The sequence below is a fragment of the Pogona vitticeps genome, chromosome 3 (assembly GCF_051106095.1).
Source record: "Pogona vitticeps strain Pit_001003342236 chromosome 3, PviZW2.1, whole genome shotgun sequence".
NCBI classification, from domain to species: domain Eukaryota; kingdom Metazoa; phylum Chordata; class Lepidosauria; order Squamata; family Agamidae; genus Pogona; species Pogona vitticeps.
In genome coordinates this window covers 5156561-5182189 of record NC_135785.1, presented here as the reverse complement: position 1 = coordinate 5182189, position 25629 = coordinate 5156561, and the positions used below count along the sequence as shown (strand labels likewise).

Sequence of the window (25629 nt, the reverse complement as noted above, 5' to 3'; positions counted from 1 at the left end):
TGGATAGATAGATAGATAGATAGATAGATAGATAGATAGATAGATAGATAGATAGATAGATAGATAGATAGATAGATAGATAGATAGATAGATAGATAGATAGATAGATAGATAGATAGATAGATAGAGTGGTCTTAATTGACTACATAGGTGGGTTTCTCTGGGAACACGTACGGTTGTTCTCTCCTCCAGAAGGAATCCACACGACGAGCAGACGCCATCCGCCTCTCCTTTCTCTCTGCTGCCAGAAGCGTGGGTCTCCCCCTGCCTTGTAGAAGATCCCATTTTAATGGATTTTAAATGTTTTAACCCCTCCTTTCTCCGTAAGAAGATGCCAAGGCCGATTACATCATTAAAAGACAATATTTAAAGCCGAACCCAATAAGGGTACAAATACAAAAACGAGCCAAACCAATACCAGACTCAAAGACAGTAAACAAAAGCAACACCAAAAACACATTAAAAGCAGTAAGTTACCACAATCCATCTAAAAATCTACCACTCAGGCAGCCAGTCACTGAGGGAAAGCTTGCCTGAAGAGAAAAGTCTTTGACTGCTTGCAGAAGGACAGCAAAGACGGGGCCCGGCTGGCCTCCAGTGGAAGGGAGTTCCCGAGTCTCTGGGAGCAGCCACCGAGAAGGCCCTCCTCGTGTGTGTGTGTGTTTAGTCGTTTAGTCGTGTCCGACTCTTCGTGACCCCATGGACCAGAGCACGCCAGGCCCTCCTGTCTTCTACTGCCTCCCGGAGTTGTGTCAGGTTCATGTTGGTTGCTTCGCAGACACTGTCCAGCCAGCGCATCCTCGGTCGTCCACTTCTCCTCTTGCCGTCACACCTTCCCAACATCAGGGTTTTTTCCAAGGACTCTTTTCTTCTCATGAGATGGCCAAAGTACTGGAGCCTCAGCTTCAGGATCTGTCCTTCAAGTGAGCATTCAGGGTTGATTTCCTTTAGAACTGATAGGTTTGTTCTCCTTGCAGTCCAGGGGATTCTCAAGAGCCTCCTCCAGCACCACAACTCAAAGGCATCAATTCTTCGGCGGTCTGCTTTCTTTATGGTCCAGCTCTCACTTCCATACATCACGACAGGAAAAACCATAGCTTTGACTATGTGGACTTTTGTTGGCAATGTGATGTCTCTGCTTTTCAAGATGCTGTCCAGATTTGTCATCGCTTTCCTCCCAAGAAGAAGGCGCCTTTTAATTTCAGGGCTGCTGTCTCCATCTGCAGTGATCCTCACCTGTGTCCAAACCAAACACACCTGTGAGGGTGGCAGGACGAAGAGAAAGTCCTCTCCTGTTTCTGTGTTAGTCTTTATTCGTTCTCCTCTTCATTTGTAATCTTTTGCAGTCAGTTTATCTCTATCATTTTATTCAAGGTTGCAGGGACTGACGGATAACAATTGTTAAGTATTTACGTCTCCACCGTATGATCATTTTCAATTGTTTCTTTTCTCTTTTTAAAATTCTGTTTACTGCCGTTCATGTGATCTGTCATGAGGTGCTTTGGTCTCCAGCTTGTGGGAAACCAGCATACAAATAAATGGAAAATGAAGGTGGAGGAAAGGAAAATGAATGAACTCAGGAAACCAGAGGGTTGCAGCAGAACCCTGTGTTAATTGCCTGTATCATTGCTAAAATTGTTACTTTTCTTTTAAAAGGAAGGACAAGCCAATTGGTTCATCTAAAAAAATAAGGTTTTAATGGCACTCCTTTATCATTTGTGGCAGTTTTAAATGTTCCCATCTTTGCAGATGAAAAAGTAACCGAGGATGGGGAGGGGGAAAGGCAGGAGTCATTTGAAGTAGAAATCTATTCCCCAATTAACGAATGTAGAGTTGAAGCCACACTATTGTTAATACAGCATCTATTTTAATATTTAGGGATCATGTTAATCCCACAGTTTTGCTTTGTTTTTGCTTGCTTGCTTCTTTGATTGAAAAAAAGAGAACAATCCATGTTGGAAACTCTGTAGACTTTCAGATTACACAGAGTTCTTCAGAGTCACGACTATGAGATGACATGTTAAAGCTGAAAGGACTTGATTCGCTGATTTCAACGCATTTAAGCATTTGTAGCTGCCCAGCAAAGCCTGTCAATTAAATTTTGTTGTTGTTTAGTCGTTAAGTCATGTCCGACTCTTCGTGACCCCATGGACCAGAGCATGCCAGGCCCTCCTGTCTTCCACTGCCTCCCAGAGTTGGGTCAAATTCGTGTTGGTTGCTTTGATGACCCTGTCCAACCATCTCGTCCTCTGTTGTCCCCTTTCTCCTCTTGCCTTCACACTTTCCCAACATCAAAGTCTTTTCCAAGGAGTCTTCTCTTCTCATGAGATGGTCAAAGTATTGGAGCCTCAGCTTCAGGATCTGTCCTTCCAGTGAGCACTCAGGGTTGCCAATTAAATTAAAAGGCCCTTAATAAAAGCCTGCCTGCTTAATGAAAAGGACCTTAATATAAAGACAAGAGAAACAATTAAAACCATTTAATAACAGCGCAGGCAGCTTGAAATTAAAATAGTCAGCATTTCTGTCCGAAGCTTCTTTGAGCAATGTATTTGCCCCCGTCTGAAAAGCCCTACGGAGGTACTTCGGTGAGGCCTTCCACAGGAAGATTGCCAGCGCCAACGAGTTGACATGGTGGGCTGCACGCCAAGGCTTCCGTGCCAACCTTTATCAGCTTGAGTGGCAACAGATTTTTGTTCCCGGATCGCTACAGCTGGAAAAAGCCACTTGTTGGTTGATCTCTGACAGCACAGCTGCAGGGGACGGAGCCTGGCAAGGACAGCAGTGGGAGGCGGGAAGCAAATCTGCAAGAAGGGAAACTCCTCAGGATGCAACGCCTCCCCATCTTTCCAGGGTGCCACACAGCTGGCGTGGCCCTGGGAAAAACCATTGGCACAAGGGTCACCTCCAGCATAATGACAGCATCTCTTTGCACTACACAAATCATTGTGTTTTTATCCAAGTTAGCTGCCTTGCCTAGTCTTTTTTTCTTCCTCCTTATTCTTTGCCTTGTGGCCCAGGGATGAATCTGGTCACGACCCCAGGGTTCAGTCCCAGGTAGCCGGCTCAAGGTTCACTCAGCCTTCCATCCTCCTGAGGTCGGTAAACGCAGTTCCCAGCTTGATGCTGTGACAATGTTCAGCCTGCATAATTAACTTTTTTAACTGCCCAGAGAGTGTTTGAAGCACAATGGGACTGTTTATAAGCAGCACACTTTGCTTTTTTTGCTTTACCCAAGCTAAAGCTACTGGCATGTTGTATTCATTTCTTTATTTTAATTTCTTTCAAATATTCCTACCCCGCCTTTCTCCTTAAAAGGATCCAAGGTGGCATGCATAATTAAAAGACAATATTTATAAACTAAAAACTGTGTGTATACAAATATTTAAAACAAATCAAGCAAATTTGTTGTTGTTGTGTAGTCATCTAGTTATGTCTGACTCTTCGTGACCCCATGGACCAGAGCGCGCCAGGCCCTCCTGTCTTCCACTGCCTCCCGGAGTTGGGTCAGATTCATGTTGGTTGCCTCGATGACCCTGTCCAGCCGTCTCGTCCTCTGTCATCTTTTTCTCCTCTCGCCCTCACACTTTCCCAACATCAGCATCTTTTCCATGGAGTCTTCTCTTCTCATGAGATGGCCAAAGTACTGGAGCCTCAGCTTCAGGATCTGTCCTTCCAGTGAGTGCTCAGGGTTGATTTCCTTCAAGCAAATACCATATGGCAAACAAAAATCAACACCAAAAACACATTCGAAGCAAAAAACAAAAAGCTTTCAGCAGTTTAGATGCTGAAGCAGCAGTGTCTCCATGGGCTCCCTCAGCTGGGCTGGGCTGACTTATACCTGTTTGCTCGCTTGACGTTCAAGGACCAGCTCCCCTCCTCCTGTCCTTTCCTGGAGACATCTCCAGAGGTACCGAGAAGGTGTGTGCCAGGAGGTGTACCTCCAGCTGCCTGAATGGGATCTTGGAATGGCCTGTTATGCATTACTGCTTTTACTGCAGTTTTCCTATTGCTTGGGTTTACCATTTCTCAGAGAGGGATTTGTGCTTTCCTTAATATTTGCATCCTTACTGTTTGTACCTTGAATGTTGTCTTTTAATGAGGCAAGCTGCCTTTTCATACGCATTGTTTTTAGCTTTAAACATCTGCTTTCAGCAATGTAAGCCGCCTGAGGTCCTTTTTAAGGAGAAAAGCATGGTAAAAATAAATAAATAAACAAATAAACAAATAAGTAAGTAGCTCTACAGCACCTACCTTCTTAGTTTGCCCCCCCAAGATGGCACGTTGCCTAGCCCCCATGACCCCCTGTTTCAAACCCCCCCTTGGATATGAAACCCTGGGCAGATGTTGCTGATTAAAGGCTTGAGGTCCCCCAGGTGGCCCCACCAGCAGCTGTTCCGAGTGCAAAATACGTTCGTCTTGGCTATGCTGAAAGCCGTTTCTTTTTGGCCAAGCACAAGGGACTTGGGTGGCACTGGCATTTAGCAGGATTATTCCTCCCTCCTGGCACGGGCTGGCAGAGCAGCTTGAATTTATCTGCCATGACAACATCTGCAGGCCAGGTGGTGATGGGGGCCTAAGGCTGGTTGGGAAGTAACTTTGAGCCGTCTTTTCTCCACTCAGTTCCGTCCCAACAGCTTCTAGGAGAGATGATCGACAAACCCCACCCTGATGGTGGGGCAGGAGAACCAGACCTGGAAAATTGCCACAGGACTGGCGGGTTCTTGACAAGAGCGTATAAGAGAGGCAGTTGTTTTTAAAACTACATCTCCCAGAATCCTCCCAGCCAGCATGGCATCTGGAAGATTCATGATGTTCCAGCTGAAGAAGAATGGCCAAAGCAAACTTTTCCAGTGCCCCGTGCGCAGTGACCTCAACTGCTGTCTTCAGGCATGGTGGAGGATGATGTCCTTCTACCAGTTCATGGAGGAAAGATGTAATCCCAGTCCAGCTGGACTTTGTCCATGGCTTGGAGTGAGGTGGGATAAAGGTATTCATCTATTCCTTGCCTCCGGCAGCAAAAAGTCTTGAGCCAGCCTTGTCAGCCGCCCAGCGCCTTTGCGTCCCTAAGCAGACGGAATATTTCAGAGAGGTGCAGTAAGGGCAAAATATGTCACTATGTGTGCAGGTTGGGGTTTTTTCCCCCTGGGCCCTGGCTAGGGTTGCCAGATACACAGGTACTAAAAGGAGGACATAGAAAGACAAAAAGGAGGACAAAGGAGGACATATTGAATGTTTCATTTGAATCATTCCAGATTAAACCCATAATCAATACAATTTCATTACAATAGCTGCCAATAAATGTCTCTTAGTGAACCGACCAAGAAACAGTCATGTTAAACATTAAAAATAAATTCAATGGAAGCTTTTTTTCAAAATACCGGGGGTGGGTGGGCAGGTGGGGGCGGGGAAAGCCAGCGGGAAGGGGGTCCTTCCACCTCTCCCCCTCCCATCCAAAATTATAACATAAAATATAGAAAAGCCTAACATTTTAAAGGTTTTTATCTTTGCCTGCCTGGTGGAGGACATTAGACTAAAAAGGAGGACATGTCCTCCTTTTGCCTGACATCTGGCAACCCTAGCCCTGGCCTACGTGAGCCGGGTCACCTTGCATCTGCCTTCCAGCTTGCAAAGGCCGTTCCCAGGTTTTGGGTGGCGGTGGTAGGGGGCCTGGGCTCCGTGCCTTTCCGGGACGCGAGCGTTCCACTTATCAGTATTAGTTCATGTGCGAGCTTTCTCAGAAAAGCACAGCCCGTTCCTCTCCTCCTCCTCCTCCTCACTCACCGGCCTGCGTCTCCCATTGTTGTGCCGTCTGGCTGCAGAAAGGGAGGTCCGTGGCCTGCCGCACGTCAAAGGCGGGTGGAGGCGCCCCATGCTTAAAAAAAAACCCATCTGCCAAGTGTGGAGCTCCACCAGAGGATGGGAAGCCTAGCTAGTCCCTTTCCCGGGCACGTACAAAGTCCCCAGGAAACACCCCCCCTTCTCTTCTTGGCAGAGGAAGCTATAATATTATAATAATCTTAGAACAGCAGAACTGTGGAAGGGACCCACTGAATCATTGAGTGCAGCCGCAGTCAAGGAGGGACCATCGGGGAATCGAACCCCCAGCCTCCGGCTCCGTAGCCAGAGAACTAAACCCCGGATCTAAGTTGTCCTGTGATGGATGCAGGCATCCTCCGGGGCTCATAAATCTGCTTCAGTCTCGGCTCCTGCATCTTCCCATCAGGTTTGGGCCACTTTCTCTGAGATGGGGAACGTTTATGGGTTTTTGCACGACCCTTCCCGGAATCCTGTAGCCAACGTAGCCTGTTCCTTATCCCAACACTTTCGATACTTCGCAAGCCCTCAGGGTTTTGCTGGTCTGGACTGTGAGCTTCTCTTTGCTAGAAAACTCTAGTGTCCTCCCCTGAATGACAGCAGAGAATTCTAAGTCCCTCGGCGCACTACAAATCCCAGCATTCCTTAGAAAGAGTTAGATTAGATTAGACATCCTTCGGTCTCGAGAGACGATGGTAATGTGCTCTGAAGAGAGGAGTTGGAACAGCGTCTAGTGTGGCTGAGGAGGCCAATTCGAGAGTGACCATCCCTTCCACATGGAAGACAAATATTAATAAATACAAGAATAATACAAGAATAATAATAGTTTGGAAATCATTACGCAACACTCAGAAAGGGTATTAAACTAAGTATATCTGTGTCGTGTGGATACACTGTAGTACAGCTGAGCCAGTGTCTATAGGGTCAAAGCTTTGCGATTTTTAAAGTAGTGAATACTACGCAGGACCTTCTCAGCTGCCATCCTCAGACTTTCTTGTTCCCTCCGAGCTTAGCTGCAATCCTCACAGTAGCAGGGAGAGAAATGGGTTTTCCCAGGAACAGAAAATTGTTATGAGTTTTTTAGAGCAAAGAACAGTTTGAGGGTAGTTTGGTCTTGACTGGGCAATTAAGAGCCACTAGGTTTACAAAAGACCACCTTCTGGTGGGGAAAAAAAACCCTTCTGGGACTTATTTGTAAGTTTGGGTCAATCCAACTGCCTGAGTTTGTTGGACCCTCCTTGGGGAGAGGTATCTATAGGGACTGTTACGACGAGCATCTGATTTTTCAGATTTAGCACTACGCTGCTGCAGATTTACCTAAAGACCACCCAGTAACAGAGAGAACCAAGTTCTGGTCTCTGGAAAAATTGGGCACAGCTCTCCTCCTGGTCAGGAGCTTACGAAGCAGGGGCTACGATTTTTAGTTTTCTCTTGACCAGTTTAAGCTGTAGGCCTCCAGCTCTGTTCATCCAGTATATTTGTAAATAAATACACATATTGAAAAATGCTAAGAGCCCTCTAGAAACCTAATTTCAGTGGAAACCAAAACTAAATGCTGGAACGTCTCTCCGTGTAGAGATGTGGGTGAGCATAACTTGCTCTTTGTTGTGGCCTGTGGTTTGGTGGTGGCGGCGGTCCCATCAAGCTAAAAACGACACCAGCCTGAAAATGTCGACCACAAACGCTCAGCAAACCTGCCAGCAAATCAGCTTAGGAGGCAGGCAGGCAGGCAAGACTTTAGCAAAGGTGAAGAGAGGACACCTCCTTAATCATAGCTCACGAAGCAAGCGTGGGAAGTTGTGCCCCTCTTTCACAAAAGGATTAAAGGTGATCACAATAGACTTACGTTGTAACTGAAAATTATTTGGCTCACACAGCTTGGATGTAACTAGTTACAAATAATATAACCTACCTGAAAATCATTGTGCTTGGGTAACTATTCATTGGCATAGTTAAAGCAAAGCAGTAAGCAGTAGTTTCAAAGTCACTTTATAGCTATAGTGAGTAACATTTCTAATTCCTTCTAAAAGTTACCTTTACGATGAATGTTAAAGCATTTTAGAGGCATTTTGATATGAGTTATCACTTTTATACCAGACACTTACCAGTCCTAAGCAGCTGAGGAAGAAAACTTTGGTTTTCTCTTTTCCATTTGCTCTTAAGGTGCATTATCAGAATTGGCCACTAGAGGGAAACCAAGAGTATTCCTCTGTATTGTTCTCACTTTTTGATCAAGAAGAGGACAGGAGGAGTTACCTGCGCAGTCTCTTTGCCCAGAACTAACATGTTCACAAAGCGTTCCATTCGAAATATCACATTCCAAGCATCATCCATGCAGGATGATGGTGAGATTGTGCTAACCATTAGCAGCTGTTGTCATTGCTGCTGCTGCTACTGTTGTTTAACGTCGCAGGAAACCCAGGAATAAGAGTTGTCTGACTCTTTTTCTCTCTGTTAGACCGTGTCTCAGGAAATGTTGTGGGACAGTTACTGTATATATTAGAGAGCATGAGGTATGCAGGATCCCCAAAGCTTAAGATTTTAGGATCCATCAGACACTCTGATAGGATAAGAGGTTAGAGTTCAAAACAGATTCCCGCAGCTTAGGATGTTAGGATCCAACACAGATCCTAATAGGCTAACAGGGCAGAGTCCAGCAGGGACCCTGATAGCTTGGGATGTTAGGATCCAGGGCAGACCCAAATAGGTTAAGATTTTAGCATCAGGCAGAGTGTGGTTCTGTTGTCGCTCGGAGTCTCCTGATTGTGATCAATGCTATTTAGCTCCCTTCTCCTGAGAATAATGGGATGTTCAAAATGGCTGCTGAGTGCCCACTTCAGGAAACCTGACATCAGGGTTGTATCAAACTCAGATACAACCCTCACCCCCAAAAAAGCACCTTGCCAATGTGCATTGGAGCAGAAGAGAGCGAGAAATCTCATCTGGGTGACTTAATACGTCTGCCTGAGTCGTAATCAGGATTCATAAAAGAGTCGTAAAATTCCCAAGTGGAGTCTTGCTGATTTTAAGAGCTGTCTGTTCGCTTCTTTGGGTGTTTCAGTCTGCCTGAAAGGTTAGCAATACCAGCATCTTGCCAATGAATTTAAAAGCAGTTATAAAACAGGTTGGATGGTGTCATTTATTGGAAAGAGTTTAAGAAATCTCAACTCTTGCCTCCTTCGAGGTCTTCATTCTAGCTATTTCTCGGTGGGTTGTCGTTTTCCCACACCCGAAACAGATTTTGGTTGCTGGGTAGTCCTGAGATGCAGCAATTCCAATCCGAACTGAGACAATTAAGAAAAAAGGGGAAATAAACACATCTATTTTCTTAGCTGGGCCACTTTGGCTGAGACCCGGAGACCCTCAGCGGGGGGGGGATGCTCAGAAAGATTTTGAATCGCCTTCCCTCCCCCACCCCCAATGCATTGGGACCACCACCATGACTATGATGTCAGATCATAACATGCTTTCGAAACTTCTCCCTGCCCTTTGTATCGTACAACTGGTATGATATGCCAAACAGTTTGGAAATCACAGTGCTGCCAAATGATACTAGATGGTGATGCTGGTAAAAGCTGGATGCATCAGGAAAGGAGGAAGGCCTAGCACGACACAGATCAACTCAATCAAGGAAGCCAGGACTTTGAATTTGCAGGACTCAAGCAGAGCTGTTAATGACAACCCCCCCCCCTTTTTGAGGGCATTCGTTTGTAAGGTTGTCCTAAATCGGGAGCACATAACAACCACTGGATAATGGGGCTGATAGACATCTTAATTTGTACATACAGGAGCATTCAGATGCTATAATTGATTGATACAGTAGGACCCCCCTTATCCGTGGGATCCGTATCCACTGATTCACTTATCCACAGTCTGAAAATAATAAAAACATTAAAAGGAAAACCCAAAAATATATATTTCTGACAATGAAGTTACCAGAACTGGCTACTAGAGGGAGCTAGAGACCCTGCTATGTATAGAGTTGTGTTCACTAATAGTGTTAGCTGCAATCCATAGTTTTCAGTATCCACAGGGGACGCTTGGAACCAATCACCCGTGGATATGGGGGTCCTACTGTATTTCATTGGTCTGCCAGGAGCTCAAAGCAGTCCATGTGCCCTTCCCATCATGCTGGCCATAGGATTCTGGGAATCATTCTAATCTGTCACCTTCTCAAGTTCTGGAGGTACATCACACAGTTTGCATGAAGGATTTCTCCATTGTTGAATCCCTGGCGTCTTCAGTTAACCAAGGCTGGAGATGTAGCATGGCTTGGAAGCAGCTCCAGGAAAGACCTCTTGGAAACAACTGGGCAGGCAGGCAGACAGACACCCTGTCGGTGTGGGGCTAAGAGAAGCAGGTAGCTTGATGCTGGAAAAAGCAGGGTCAGATATTCATCTGTGACATCATTTATATCACATTTGGGTTGTCCTGGTTTGTTTTGTTTTGTTTTGTTTTACAGCAAACATAAAATTATCTCACTTTCAAGTTTCTGCAGTCATCATTGGGTCTTAGACGACGTGTCTCCTGAACTTCAGCCTTCTCTGTCGTTTGGAATCATGCAAATCTTATCAGGTACTGTATTCTATTTGGGCCCCTGTTTTCCTGCACAGAAAATTCCATATCTCCTTCTTGTTTACTAATCGGTGTATTTTTTTAGGCGAGATAGGTATGAAATCTCTAGAGAGGTGCAGGAGCTGCTGAACTCTGCAGGATGCACTTTAAGACCCCCAGTTTTAGAAAGAGATGTTAAGAAGATTCCCTATTTGAAACAAGGGTCCAGCCACGAATTAACTACTGGCCTGTGTCCCTGCCAACTTTATCAGTGTTTTGATCTCTTGGAGTTCATTTCAAACTCCCCGTTTTTTGAGGAAGGAAAGGACAGGAGCTGCTGCCTGCTATATTTTTCTTGCCTAGCAAGGAAAGTGTGTTGGACCCAATTCTTCTCTCTCCAAAGGAACTTTACACCCTGGATGCTGCCATGACCTCAGTGGATCTAAGGAAAGTTTATATAAACATCCCAACAAAAACATGGACCCACTAATTTCTCATCTCCATTAGCTGGAAAAATCAAGCCGGGAGCTTGACTGTGAGAAGAAATAAAAAGGGCACAGGGAGAATCCAGTAGCAGCAAAAGTGGAGAGGGCTGACGTTTGCCAGAGCGATTTTGCTAAAGAACTGCTTGACTATTGACACTGGAAGCATGCAAAGGTTGGAAAAACGACTTTTCTGGTCCAAAAAGTAACTCTTCAAAGGTTTGAATGAGTGGTGCTTGGGTTCTTCAAGGATTCCATGTATCCTGCAAGGTTTTGCTGCAGGGAGGGCTGGGAGATTCTGTCGTGGCGATCGCATGTGTGTTTTACACGGAGAGTCAGCTGAGGAGGTTCTGCTTGGGAGCAAGCCCCATCCAGCTCAATGGCGCCTCCCTCTTCTTTAGGAGCTTTTGGGGCTGCCTCCTGAAGTCAAAACCGACTTACCAGTGTCCCCTAACAAGGGCATTCAAGGTAAGTGGGAGATGGAAGGTGTGGTTTCTCCAGGTCCGTTCAGAGAGAGGTGGCCCCCAAAATTGGATCAGCCGGTGCTGTTAGGAGGACTTCCAGCGCCCAGAGGCCCCATCCCGAAGCATCGCCCGCCCCCAGGGAGTGGAAATCCAGCCACATCAGAGAGACCCCGAAGGTCGACCCCAACATGCATGGGGACGAGTTGATGAGGAAGGCTTAAGTCGGCTGGGCGTGCCTTCAGGGGCGGACAAAGGGGTGGATCTTAGCCATATGGTGGTGGTGGGGGGTTGGTGGGAGGGAGACCTTCTTTCTTTTCAACCTCTGGGCCCGTGGATGGGGTGTCGTAGTGGGAGGGGTGGGAGTCGGGCCAGTTTCCATGGGGCTGATCGTCCAAAGAAAGAGTTCCGATTTGGCAGAAAGACCTCCCCGACAACTAAGAAAAAGTTAATTGGGGGTGAGTGGGTGGGTTTCGGTCCAAAAAAAAAGGAGGTTCACCCCCACCGCACCCCGAGCTCAGATTTCCACCCAGGCAGGTTGCTGTTGGTACAAGAAAGAGATGGACACCCCCACAACATGTGGGGAGGGGGTGAGACCTCCTTCCCCCCCCCCCCAACCTCAGAACTGGCTCAGATAAAACGTTTGGGTGGGAGATTTCAAAGGGTCCTTTCCCACTCCCCCCCCCCCCGTGAAGAACTTGGGATAGACTCCGGCACAGAAAGGAATTAATCTAAATAATTAGAGGTGGCGGGGGAGGCAGCTTTCTGTGAAACGGGGGTGGGGGTGGGGGCGAGGGAGAAAGAGAAGGACATCTCTGGCTTTTCCTTAACGGAATCTGGAAATTCTGGCTAAGGGGTACCAACATCTTTAAAAAGAGTAGAGAGGCCGTTACTTGCAAAATGCGTTACTCTTTCTTTCTTCCCGACCGCCCCCACCCCATTGCCATTTGAGGCTTGGGAAACAATCCAGCAAATGTAACGGAAAGAACGGGGGGGGGGTATTTAGGGTATTTCGTGTCAATTCCTGCCAGCGGCGGCTGAAAACATGGGTGCGTGCATTCACACGCACACACACTCTCACACACATACACCTGTGGCTCGTAGCAGTTGCAATTTGGACCATGATAGGGGAGATATGACCGAGGGGCGGGTGGAAAGGAATCTGAGCATAAGTGTGTATGCCGAGACACTGGGAATGTGGGCAGGCAAGCCTTGACACGCCTTCCCGCGCGGGTTCGAGGACAGCTCTGAAGGAATTGCAGCTCGTGTGAATGCGGGATCGGAGCGCCGGGTTCCAGAGCCCTTGGCCCCTCGCGGTCCAGAGCTTGAGATCCGCGGTGGTGGGCTTTGCCCAGGAGCGCCGGCAAGCTCTGCCGGGAGAGAAGCCTTAGGCTTCGGTTGAAAGGGGGGGTCTCCTCGGATCTCAGAAGAGGCGCGTTGCTGCTGTGCTTCATCCGGAGCACCGCCTTGACACGGGAGCAGCGGGGTCTCCCTGGAGCGCCACCTGCCCCAAGAAGGAGACGCGGCGCGGAACGCGCGTCCGCCCGGCGTGTGGGAATCCGCTCTGTCCCGAGCCGAAAGGAAACGAGTGGGGTTGAAGCACCGGGGCGGGGGGGCTCCCGCCTTCCCCCATTCCTACTTACTGGACGGGGGGGGGAGTGGACATTGAGCAGCCCACGTCGGCTGCCTGAGTGGGTGGAGGTCCGTCAAAGCTGATGGCCCGATAAAACTCGGCAAGCTTCCAGATGCCACCGGGTTCTTCAGCCCCCCTTGTACCCTGAGAAGGGAAGGCGTCCCCTCGCCTCTTTCGACGGGCTAGTACCGTAATAGAGCCTTCTGTCCCACGGTCGTCGCCCCCCCCCCCAATAAACGGGGCTCCCTCCCTCCCTCTCAGTCCTCGGGATGCCCACAGGATCCTTTCACCTCCGCGCCTGTTCCACCGGGTGCGCCTGAACGGGTCGGAGGAGCCCCTTTCCGAAGAGTGACCGGGGGGGGGGGTTAGGCTTCCAGCCCCCCCCCGCTCCCACGGCCCACCAGCGAGCGTTTTCCAAACCAAACCCTGATCTCCGGCCGTGGGAAGCCAAAGCGCTCCCGGGTTTGACGTGTTTGGGATAAAGCCCCCCCCCCGCCCGCCCGTTGCCCGAACAGACTCTGGAGGCTCGCCCAGGGCGAAGGGACCGGTGGGGGTCCGTCGAAGGGCCGCTTGGCCGCCGGCTCCTTCCCCCCCCCCCTGGACCCTTCTTCCCCGTCGGGGAGGCGGAGGAGGAGGAGGAGGAGAGCCCGGGGGGGGCCTGCACAGCCGTCCCGTCCGCTGCCTCCAGAGCCTCGGGCATCGCCGTCGGCGGGGCGGCTCCTTCTTGAGCTTTCTGGGCCAGCCGCGCGCCCGCGTGCCCGCACCCCGCGCGCACCCCGCCCGCCAAGCGCGCGCGGGAGGGGAGGGGAGGGGAGGGGAGGGGGGAGCTGAGGGTGACATCATCCCCCGCCAGCGGCTTATAAAGGGCCGAGGGCCAGCCGGGCGCTCGCCACGGTGCTGCCGAGCCTCCGAGAGTAGTCCCGGTCCTGCCGCGTCCCCTGCGCCTCGGAGCCGGAGAGCCCGCCTCGCTCGCTCGTTCCCTCGCTCGCTCCCTCGCTGGTGCCTCAGCCCCTGCGCCCGATCTCGGCGCTGCCACCGGCCTCCCCGTCGGGTCGCTCCCTCGCCCCGCTGTCCGGGATGTATCTCTCGCCCCTGGTCGCCTGCGGACTCTTCCTCGGCCTGCTGGCCCTCGGCCTCGAAGGCAAGGCGGTCCCTCCGACCCTCCGGAAGGTAAGGCGGGAAGCGCCCCCGCCCCGTCGGGGCAGGCTGGGAGCCCGGAGGGACTAGGGAGTGGTGCCGCCGGCCTTCCCGGAGAGAGCAGGAAGGGGCCGGCGAAGGCGGAGGGGAGCGACGCTGGGTTGGGGGACTCCGGTCCCCAGAATCCGCCCTGCTTGTCCCAAGGATGCTAGGATCTGTAGTCCCCCACCCCAAAAGGAAGGGGAGCCCTCTGCAGGCGAGAGGGGACCCGCGAGGGGCTAGGGGGGCGATCCTGAGAGCACTTGGGATGCTGTGAACGGCCCGGCGCCGGGCGCGTTCATGGAAAGAACCTGGCCCGCGGGCCGGGCTCCGCCGTCGGGCAGCGATCTTGCACGGCCGAGGCAGCGACGGGACGGGTCTTCTCCCGCTCCTGCCTCCTCCGGCGCCTTCCCCAACGGGGCGGCCGTGCTGGCGGGAAGGGGACCCGCTCGCCATCATCTCTTAAGGCGTCCAGGCTGGGAAGCGTTGCCGGCCTCTCCCGCCGCCCGTTGCTTTCCATCGCTCCGTGGTGCTGAGAGGTCGAGGGGGCGGCCGCGCGGACACCCGGGAAGGCGGGCGCGCCAGGTGGGCGGCAGCGAAGAAGCCCGGAAGGGGAGCGGGTGCGGAGCCCCCGGGGACCCTGCGCGCTTCCCCCTCTGCCTGCAGAGCCGTGGGGGGGGGGGAGATGGAGTCCAGAAAAAAGGAATGTGTGCGTGACCCCGCAGGATCCCAGTGGCGAGGGGTTAAAGGGGGGACCACCATCTCTGCCCCTGGGTCAGCGGGGACGCCGCTTGAGAGGGAGCCCCCATCCTCGAGGTGACCCCTAGGCGAGTTTAATTAATATGGGGAGGGGCTCCCCCAAATCCCTAGCCAGCTGAGGGGATTCTGGGACTTGTAGTCCACAGGACAGAACCTCCCCGTAGGAGGAGCTGGTAAAGTTTGGCACCTAGGAATTTGGGACCGGGGGAGGGGGGTGTCCTTATGCCTCCAGGCGAAGCGAGGGGGCGGGGCTTGTCCCGGGCACGGAAAGGGCAACACGACCCCTTTTTCCCCGAGGGGAAGGGAAGGGGCGCGAGGTCCTCCTTCTCGCCCAGAGCTCGGGAACGCTGGGACTCCCTCAGGCTGCGGATTCTGGGAGTTGTCGTCCAAGAAGGAGGGGGCCCAGTTTGTCCTCCTCCTCCTCCTCCTCCGCCCCCCTCCCCACCCGGCACCTCGGGCCGCTTTTCACGCCCCTTCCCCTTTTCTCTCCTCCTCTCTTCGCGCAGAGCCCGGCGGCGCTGGGCCGCGAACTGGCGGAGCTGTTGGAGGGCTCGTCCGGGCCGGCGGCGGCGGCGGCGGCGGCGGGCGCGGGTCGTGGCGGCGGCGGCGGCGGATCCAAGGCGGCGGCGGGGGCGGCGAAGAGCAAGGGCACGGCCGCCTCCTCGTCCTCGTCGCGGCTGATGCGGGACCTGCGCCCCGACGGCAAGCCAGCCCGCGGCGCCTGGGCGCGGGGAGGCCACGCGGAGCACCACGCCGGCGGCGGCGGCGGAGGAGGCGGCGGAGGAGGCGGAGGAGGAGGAGGAGGCGGAGGAGGCGGCGGATCGCGGCGCTTCAAGGGCCTGCACAAGAAGGGCCTGGCCAAGGGCTGCTTCGGCCTCAAGCTGGACCGCATCGGCTCCATGAGCGGCCTGGGCTGCTGAGCCGTCGAGGGCGGACGCCGGGCGACCCCTAGCGGCGGTGAGTGGGCGCCCGCGGGCGGGAGAGGGAAGGCCAGGAGGGAGAGGGAGGGAGGGAAGGAGAGGGAGCGCTTTCCCTTTCCCCCCCAGCTCTAAGATGGGCGCTGAGGTCCTGCCAGGGGGTCTTACAGGGAGCAAAAGGGGTTCCCCTAGACGGGGTTGGCACAGGCTTGTTCCTCTCGCCTTCCGATGGGCAGAACTGGAATGCAGAGCTTGGAGACCTTCCTTGGCACCGGCGAGTGTGCGATAGCTCTTGGAAGCACCCTGTGTATGTTTAGGAACCTGTGTTGTCCTTAAGTGCCACCAAACTCCCTCCCCTCGGGCTTAGGGTGACCCTGTGAAGACAGGAGAGTGATCTCCAGAAAGTTTTTAAGAGCCCCACCTATCACTCCTAAACTCAAGGCAGTGACTTCCTTTATAGAGCCAATCCCTCTCCTAGTCGGTTTTCCTCTTTTCCTGTGGCCTTCAGCTTTTCCTAGCATTAGAGTCTTATGGTTGGTGCCTACAGAAGTACAAAAGGCAGCACTCAGTGTATTAAGACCAGACATAGAAGAGTGTGATGACAAAGGACAGGGTAGTGGTAAGCAGGAGCAGCTTGTTGACTGAGCTGGTGTGTGTGTGTGTGTGTGTGTGTGTGTGTGTGTGTGTGTGTGTGTGTGTGTGTGTGTGTGTGTTGCTCTGTTCCTGAACCTCCTGACTGTGCTGATCATGTTGGGGTTTATAGTTGGAGAGACTCGAGGCTACACGAGGAAGGGGGAAAATGGGATACAGAATACAAACCCAGCAGAAGAGCATCAGCTCGGTATATACCGTGTGCTTTCTTTCCTAAAACTGGAGAGAAGCTTGTTTATTCAAATATTCAAATGCTAAAAATACAAAACACATTGTTGTGATGTGACATCAAGTCCCATCCGACCTCTGGCAACCCTATGAAGGAGCCGTTTCCAAAAGTTCCTGTCCTCAACAACTTTGCTCAGCAATTGTAAACTCATGCCCGTGGCTTCCTCTAGGGAGTCAGAACATCTCGTGTTTTGTCTTCCTCTTTTCCTGCTGCCTTCCATCTTTCCCAGCATTATGGTCTTTTCCAAAGAACCCAGCCTTCTCGTTTCTTGGAGTCTTTCCCCTTGGGATATTGCAGAGCTTAAAATCCTCCTCCTCCCATCATAAAGCTTCCTTACCCATGCATGAACATGCGGATGCACACAAACCCACACCTCTGGAGTGTGAGAAGTGCTGTTGGGTGACGTCAAAGCAGCCGCTCTTCAAAACTTAAGCAGCTCTTCATAGACGTCATAATGGAAACCAGCAAAGGAGTGGGTCATCGGAAGGAGTGGGGGTGGGTGGGTGGGACCCCCTATTCTCGGCCAGAGAATTTGCACTTTGAATCTCAGTGAAAGGGAGGGTCCACAGAGAGGGGAAAGGAGAAGAAGCAAACAGCAGAGAACGGCTGGAGAGCTCAGTGGTTTCAGGGGTCTGGCTGCGTAGCCTGAGGTTGGAGTTCAATTCCCAGTCGGGATTTCTTGACGAGGGGGGGGGGAGCTGAACTCGATGATCCATAGGGTCTCTTCCAGCGGTGCAGTTCTAAGATGAAGATGAGAAGGAGGGGATTTAGGCAATGAGTAGATTAAGGAAAACAGAAAGGGACCCTCAAACTAGGTTGGTTGTTCGTTACCCAGGTGCAAAGGTCAGGAGCCAGCCAGAGAACAGCATTGCCCAGTGTGTCCCAGTGGGAAAAAATGGGAGCAGATTCCTTTTTCATGGTCTTACACCTGCTTCACTCAGGATGGATTTTGCCCCAGATTTATTTTTGTTGTTGATCTTGTTAAGGATTATTATGATTAGGACACAATAAATTTAATGAGGGAAAGCAAACCTTTCTATAGAGAAGCTGGCAAATCAAGATGTGTTGTGTGTTCCTCACTATATTGTGAGGATGTCATAAACAGGCAGTTAATAGCATCCTTGAGGGATCCCCCCAGCTGGAAATTTGCAAACGTTCTCCTTTTTTTGATTCTTGCCCCTGTGTCTGCTAAAAACAGCAATGTGGAAGTTCCCTGTAAGAGCTTGTAGGCAAAGGTTCCCCTTGACATTGAGTCCAGTCGTGTCCGACTCTAGGGTGTGGTGCTCATCCCCGTCTCCAAGCTGTAGAGCCAGCGTTTTGTCCGTAGACAGTTTCTGTGGTCACATGGCCAGCGCGACTAGACACGGAACGCCGTTACCTTCCCACCGAGGCGGTCCCTATTTATCTACTCGCATTTTTACATGCTTTCGAACAGCTAGGTTGGCAGGAGCTGGGACAAGCGACGGGAGCTCACTTCGTCGCGTGGATTCGATCTTACGACAGCTGGTCTTCTGACCTTGCAGCACAGAGGCTTCTGCGGTTTAACCCGCAGCGCCACCATGTCCCCTTGTAAGGGCCTATACTTGCCTTTTATTGTTATCTGCAGGGTGAAGTGAGGAGGTTTCTGCCTTCCGTCCTTGTTGCTTGGGTTTCGCCTTCTCCCGCACTGTTAAAAGCTTTTCTTCGTTACATCGCTAGGTCAGACGGTTAAGGGTCCTCCAGGCACATGGCTCACATTTTGCTTAGGGTGAGGTGTGGTACCAGTTGCTTCCCAGCAGTTCCATGACGTACGAGCAACAGGACTTCAACCGAATCCCCAACCCGTACCCAAACCTAGACCTTTTCGGTCCAGCGTTAGGCTTCCTCTCTTTGGAGGCTGGGTTGGAGCAATTTCCCAGCAGTCAGAAGGGCCCCTTTAAAAGAGGCCAGTCCTGTTAAAAATGACCCTTTTCCGGTGTGATCAGACACGCACCTTTCTCATAAACTGATTGCACCCTGAGTGTGTGTCTGTGTACTGTGGTTTAGGTCTTGGGCTGCAGAACCAGAGGTTGGGAGCTCGATTCCCCACTGTGCCGTCTTGACAAAGTTGGGCTTGATAATCTGTAGAGTTCCTTCCCAGCTCTGCAGTTCTCAGATGACTATTATTATTATTAAATCACTGTCTGGATTCTTGTGGTTCGCTCAGAACATTAAGATGTTGGGGGGGGTGTTCTGCCTCCCCTTTCCATTTTAGTTACTCCTTGCTTGTTGATGTGGTGGCACACCTGTGAAAGGTCTGAATAGCTGTCTTCTATCTTTGGGGAGAGGGGTGATGCGTGAGGTTTGCCTGTATTGAGCAAGGGGTGGGACTAGATGACCTTAGAGACCCCTTCCAGCTCCATGATTCCGAGTGTGGCTGAAAGTGGCAAATAACACTGTCAAAATAATTCCGACGAGGTTGTAGTCCAAAAGGGGAACTTCCCCAAATTCTGGGCAAAGTAAAACTGAAGAGGGAAGGCTTCGAAGTCATTGATTCCTGAACCGGGCAGACAGTAGACACAGAGTTGCCCATGTTCCACAACAGGCATCTCTGTGCAAAAGAGCGCAGGCCTCCAGAACCGCTGCTGGCCTGAAATTTATTTTATTTTATTTTATTTTATTTTATTTTATTTTATTTTATTTTATTTTATTTTATTTTATTTATTTATTTATTTATTTATTTATTTATTTATTTATTTATTTATTTATTTATTTATTTATTTATTTATTTATTTAATATCCCGCCTATCTGGTCAGTTAAGACCACTCTAGGTGGCTAACAGCAAAAAATAGCACAAAAGGTAAATATAAAAACAATTTTTACATAGAAGAAACATTAGACAAGATGGGAGGAAACAATAGGAGAGGGAGAGAAGAGGGCATCGGGAATTGTCTGGAGGGAAGGCCTGCCAAAACATCCATGTTTTTAATTGATTTTTAAAGATACCCAGCGAGGGAGCCACGCGAATCTCAGGAGGTAGGTTGTTCCAGAGGCAAGGAGCCACCGCTGAGAAGGCCCGATTTCTTGTCTTTTCCTTCCGGGCCTCCCTCGGCGTTAGGCTCCTCAGCCTCACTTCCTCGCTCGCATGAGTGACACAGGTAGACCTTGGTGGGAGTAGGCATTCCGCCAGATATCGAGGCTCTAAACCGTTTAGGGCTTTATACGTAAGCATCAACACTTTGAAGTCGATGCGGAATCGGATGGGCAGCCAATGCAATGCGGCCAGAGTGGGTGAGATATGTTGGTATTTTTTCATTCCACTAAGGAGTCTGGCCGCCGCGTTCTGCACCACCTGAAGTTTCCGCAGCAGCCTCAAAGGTAGCCCCACGTAGAGCGCATTGCAGTGGTCTAATCTTGAGATTACGAGCGCATGCACCAAGGAAAGTGAGTTTCTCTCTGTCTATTCGTTTGCATCTAGGCTGTCTCGGACTCAACCTGCCCAAAGCGTTCCTGGTGGGTCTCACAATCTACCTGAGACAACCTCTTTGAAAAAAAGAATAGAACGATACAGATGCGCTGAGAAGTACTGTAGAGGGAAACATGGTTGCCTGTTTTGGCTGAGCCTGTGCCCCCCCCCCCCGTTCCTGCCACCACACCACGAGTGGCTCCACCCTTAAAGAGAGTCTCAAGCAGCGGGTCTGGGGTGTCAGGAAACAGGCCAAACATCCATCCCTATTTTGTTAGCCTCCTTGTGTTTCTGCTACCAGATTTTCTGCCTGGAGACCAAAATAACTTGACCAACTTGAAATTTTAGACACTTTGTCTGGGCTGGGGGTGAGATTTGGTACCTTGTCTTCGGTGGCAAAATATCTTGAGCCACTCTCGCCTTACTTGCAGGGTTTTGCAGATGGTTTAAGCAGTCAAGCATCCCCCCCCCCGGGAGTGGGTGGGAAGAAATGACAAGCTTCCTGATGGCTAGAGCAGGATCCAGACACTCGGTCACAGATGATGAAGGGACCAAGAGAGAGCACAACTTAGGAAGAGGGACGAAGATAGCAGAAGGTAGCTTCATAACAGAAGAAATGGTGTGAGCTGCCTTGGGTCAGAAAGGCAGGGTAAAAAACCTTGGGAAGGGAAGGGAAGCGAAAGGAAGGAAGGAAGGAAGAGAGAGAGAGAGAGAGAGCTGAAATTGAGAAAATCGATGCTGAGCACAGTGTGCGGCCACTGAATGTTGCCTCTCCAGCAGTGAGCCACGTGCTGGGAGCTGGCGCATGCTAACCGACCACCTCTTTTTGAGAAGAGGCCCTCCGCTGGTCTCCTGCACACCCATGTGCGGCTGATGCCTCTGAACAGCCTGGCTTCCCACAAAGCGTATCTGAGTAAACCACACCTGCTTCTGTGGTGGACTCATCCTGAGTTTCCAGCAGGGTGCATGCCAATACCTAGGCCGGCTTCACCCAACTCGACGCTACCAGATAGCTCGGACTACAGTGCCCATCATTCCGTAACCATGGGTGTCCACTAGGTGTGGCAAAGAGGGATGCTTGCTCTCTGTGGGATCTTAAACGTATTTATTATTTCCATGGACACCCATGGAGGTATCATGCTCTCGTGGCGGACGGTGCGCCTGGGAATGATGCTAACAGCCCGCTCTGCAGCACCCCAGCAGACATTTTTGCCCCACCACGCAAGGATCTTTGCCTTCATCCCATTGATGTGCTCTTCACCCCGAGGGAGAAAGGAGGGCCCTTGGTTAAGGCAACGTGAGCAGAAGCATCCATGACTTTGAAAACCAGACCCTTTTCTCCCCAGGAGGAGAGAATTCAAGAAGGCTTGGTGGTGGGTTCCGGCCATAAGAGGGTTTTCCTGTTTCCCTTTTCTTTGGGCACACCCTCCGGCTCTCCCATTCCTAGACAAACAGATCTTCTAAAACCCCACACCTCAGACTCTGGGTGCCCAGAGATGCTTTGGGACAAAGTGTCCCAACCACGGATCTCGAAGGACTGGCCACTGAGTGTCATCAGCCTCGACCCCCGGGCTGGCCTGGCTAGGGGGTCGTGAGAATCGGTGCCGGAACTCAGCTGGAAATCCCACGTTTAGGAACTGCTGCCTTGGGAGGAACGAGCGCTCACATCTTGCAAGACTGGTTTCCTCTTTTGAACCGGAAACTCACACAGCCCCCAATAGCTGAACTGGGCTCAGCCACAGTGTGCAAGCCCCATTTCTCTTTCACCCAGAACTTTTGAGTCCCCTTGCTTCAGCCTCCCTTCCTCTTGGTGAGCACTGGCTGCCAACCATGTCCCCTTGCTCTTCGAGTCACCTCCTTTCCCATAAAAAAAACCAGTTCAGTGGCTGGACAGCTCAGCGGCTTAGGGATCTGGTGGGGTGTTCGATTCCTCATTGGGCCTCCTTGAGAGGGGCTGGACTTGATGGTCCATAGAGTCCCTTCCACCTCTGTCATTCAAAAGCCATTATTATAACCTTGAGAGCTGACGTGTGCGATTGTTAGAGAAAGTGCAAACTCCTCTTTTCCTTCTGTTCCTCATGAAAATGATAGGACGGTTCCCCTGTGCACTTAACTCACCTGCTTCAGAAATATTTGGCAGGCAACCCCTGACCTGTGCACACCAAGCTGAATGAGGAGGCTCACCTGTTTCCCCCCCCCCCAGAGTTTTAAGAGAGTTTTATTGTATGCTGTTGTTTAGTCGTTTAGTCGTGTCCAATTCTTCGTGACCCCCATGGACTAGAGCATGCCAGGCCCTCCTGTCTTCCACTGCCTCCCGTCCTCTTCTCCTCTTGCCTTCACACTTTCCCAACATCAGGGTCTTTTCCAGGGAGTCTTCTCTTCTCATGAGATGGCCAAAGGATTGGAGCCTCAGCTTCAGGATCTGTCCTTCCAGGGAGCACTCAGGGTTGATTTCCTTCAAAATGCATAGGTTTGTTCTCCTTGCAGTCCAGAGGACTCTCAAGAGCCTCCTCCAGCACCACAATTCAAAGGCATTAATTCTTCGGTGGCCAGCTTTCTTTATGGTCCAGCTCTCACTTCCATACATCACGACAGGGAAAACCATAGTTTTGACTATGCAGACCTTTGTCAGCAAGGTGATGTCTCTGCTTTTTAAGATGCTTTTATCGTATAACAACTCCCAGATTCCAGAATGGTCTCATACTGGCTGGGGAATTTTGGTGAAAGGGTTCAGAAAAATAACTTTCCCCTCAGGCTCCCCGTTTTCTCAGGGACTCAGGAGTTCTGGAATGCCAGTCCTGCAAGGGGAAAAAAGTCATAGTTTGGGATCCGCCGGCAGCAGGCCTGGGAGGGAATTACGGTAGCGCTGTGGATCACAAATTGTGCAAGGATTGGTTTGATGGCCCTAAGCCGAATGCCCAACCTGACTCTCTTGTGCTGAGTTGGAAAGGCCATACCCAGAATTGGAAGGCAACATGTTAGAAGTAATTTGTTACCTATAATAAGTTACTTTTTTAAAAAAAACAACAAAGAATTTAACAAATTTGTAGAATGTAACAAACAAGAATGTAACAAGATTACATTTCAAATGTAACATAATCTGTTGGAAGAAAGTTACTCTGTTGGCCTTCCAAGAAATGTTATTTTGTTATTCTTTTTAAAAGTATCACCGTAGCATAGGGGACATATGAGGCATGGTGGGGGCATTTTGGTAGGAATATTTCACAGTTTATGCCCCTCTTATAAATCCTAAGCATTTGTGGAGTTTTTAAAGTAAGAAATGTGTTGTAAGAAATGCAGAATTTAGGGAAGTTCCTTTTTTGGACTACTACACCCAGAGTCCCCCAAGCATGTTGCATTTTGTGGGAGGTTTAGCCCAGAAATAGAGATGTATCTAAACTCCGGAGAAATGCAGTGAACAACTAGCTGATTTCTATTTAAATTCAGCAATTCGTTAACAGCAGCCAATTATTTTCTGATTACTAGACTGAATAACTGGAATGAATTACTGTACTTTTAAAAGGTTTCCAAGCTCTGGTTATGACAGCTGGTCTTTGTAGAGGATTCAGTCAAACCGCCCTGGGTAGAGCTAATTAAATTTTGATTTAAATGACCTGTCAATCAACTTGATATCTGATTATGAAAAAGGTTAAACTGCAGTACTGCAGTGAAAATTCTGCTCATGACCCAAGTATGATTTTGGACTCAGATAACCTGCTCAAGGTTGACTCCGCCTCCCATCCTTCTGAGATCATTAGAGTGTCCAGGTTGTTTGGTGGGGCGGGGGGGGGCAATGTTTAACTTGCATAACTAAATTCTAAACTGCCCAGAGAGTGCTTTAGGTACTATGGGCTGGTGTATAAATACAGTAGCACACTTTGCTTTAAATTAGAACTTTTTTTAAAAAGCAGGATTTGGTGCCATGGGACCATCTTTTGACACAACAAATATTGCTGTTTTGAGTGTTGCTTTTTTTCTTAGGACAAAACAATGTCTGAAATCTCACGATATGTGTGAATTTCTGTTCTCCTAATGACAGTAATAAGGGACGTGGTGGCGGTGCGGGTTAAACAGCAGAGGCTCTGAGCTGCAAGGTCGTAAGACCAGCAGTTCGAACCCACACGGCGGAGGGAGCTCCCATCGCTTGCCCCAGCTCCTGCCAACCTAGCCGTTTGAAAGCATGTAAAAATGCAAGTAGATAAATAAGTACAGTGGTGCCTTGCTTAACGAGCGCACCGTATAACGATGAATTCGCATAGCGATCCCTTTTTTGGGATTGCTAATGCGAAGGCATCCCAACCGCTGCAATGGGCAAAACTCGCATTGCGAAGATTGGTAAGCGTTTCGCTTACCGATCTTCGCATTGCTATGCCCACGGATCAGCTGTTTGGCGGTTCCAAAGTGGCCGCCGGAAACCCGAAATGGCCGTGCACAGCGTTTTCGCACCCTCCCCTTGCTTACTGAGGGTGCGAAAATGGCTACCGCTATGGAGGAAACTTCGCTGAACGGTAAGTTCAGGGCCCATTGGAACGCATTAAACGGGCTTTTACATTCTGTTTAGCAATGTTTTCACATAGCGAGGGTTAATCCGGAACGGATTAACCTCGCTATGCGGGGCACCACTGTACCACCTTGGTGGGAAGGCAAGGGCGTTCCGTATCTAGTCGCGCTGGCCACATGACCACGGAAACGGTCTTTGGACAAACATTGGCTCTAGGGCTTGGGGATGGGGATAAGCACCACGCCCTAGAGTCGGACATGACTGGACTCAATGTCAAGGGGAACCTTTACCTTTATCTAATGACAGTAATAATAATAGGAGCAGAGTCATTGAATAATGTGTTTTTCTGTGATAAGCTCCTCATCCATCCTTGGTTTTCTTTCCTTGCAGGTCTGTGAAAGGACGGCTCCCCCGCATCCCACCCTCCTCTTCTGTGGACATTTTTTGGCCATCTTCCCCAGGGTCATCGAGGGTCACTCTTGATGGATTCCTCTTCCTCCCCCCTCCCCCCCCATCTCGGCCTGGCTGGGCTTTACCCCCCTCTGGTACGAGGACCTGTAGACAAAACCAGCGATTCGAAGGCTTGGATTTGTTTTGTTTTCGAAAAGCCGAAAGCTCTTTCTATCATACCCAATATATGCATATCTATATATCTACCTATATATTCACACACACACACACACAAGACACACACACACAAGACACACACACAAATGACACACACAAAATGACCCACCCCTCTCTTTCCCGCTCCTGACAAGGGACCCTCCCATGCCTAGAGAAAGACTGAGGAATCCAGCTCTTTTAGCCGTACAAGGTCGCTGTTTGTACATTCATGTCACGCATAAATGTATTTATGTTGTAAAGCTATTTATATGTTTATAAAGAAATATTTATAAAAAATTTTATTTATGTAACTAAATGAAATGGCGTCTAGCATTGTAACTTTTTTTTTTCTCTCTCATCCTCAATATTTGGAAAATGTTGGAAGAAAAAAAGAAAGAAAGAGAACCACCCTTCCATATGC

The 25629-nt window shown here is 50.2% G+C and overlaps 1 protein-coding gene across 1 annotated transcript; it reads left to right on the top strand.

The window, feature by feature from the left end:
- The first annotated feature begins 13971 nt into the window (after nt 1–13971).
- On the top strand, nt 13972–25629 carry NPPC (natriuretic peptide C). The gene is made up of 3 exons (XM_072996321.2): nt 13972–14114; nt 15386–15836; nt 24993–25629. Exons 1-2 carry the CDS (start codon nt 14022–14024, stop codon nt 15797–15799), a joined length of 507 nt encoding a protein of 168 aa, XP_072852422.2. The 5' UTR covers nt 13972–14021; the 3' UTR covers nt 15800–15836; nt 24993–25629.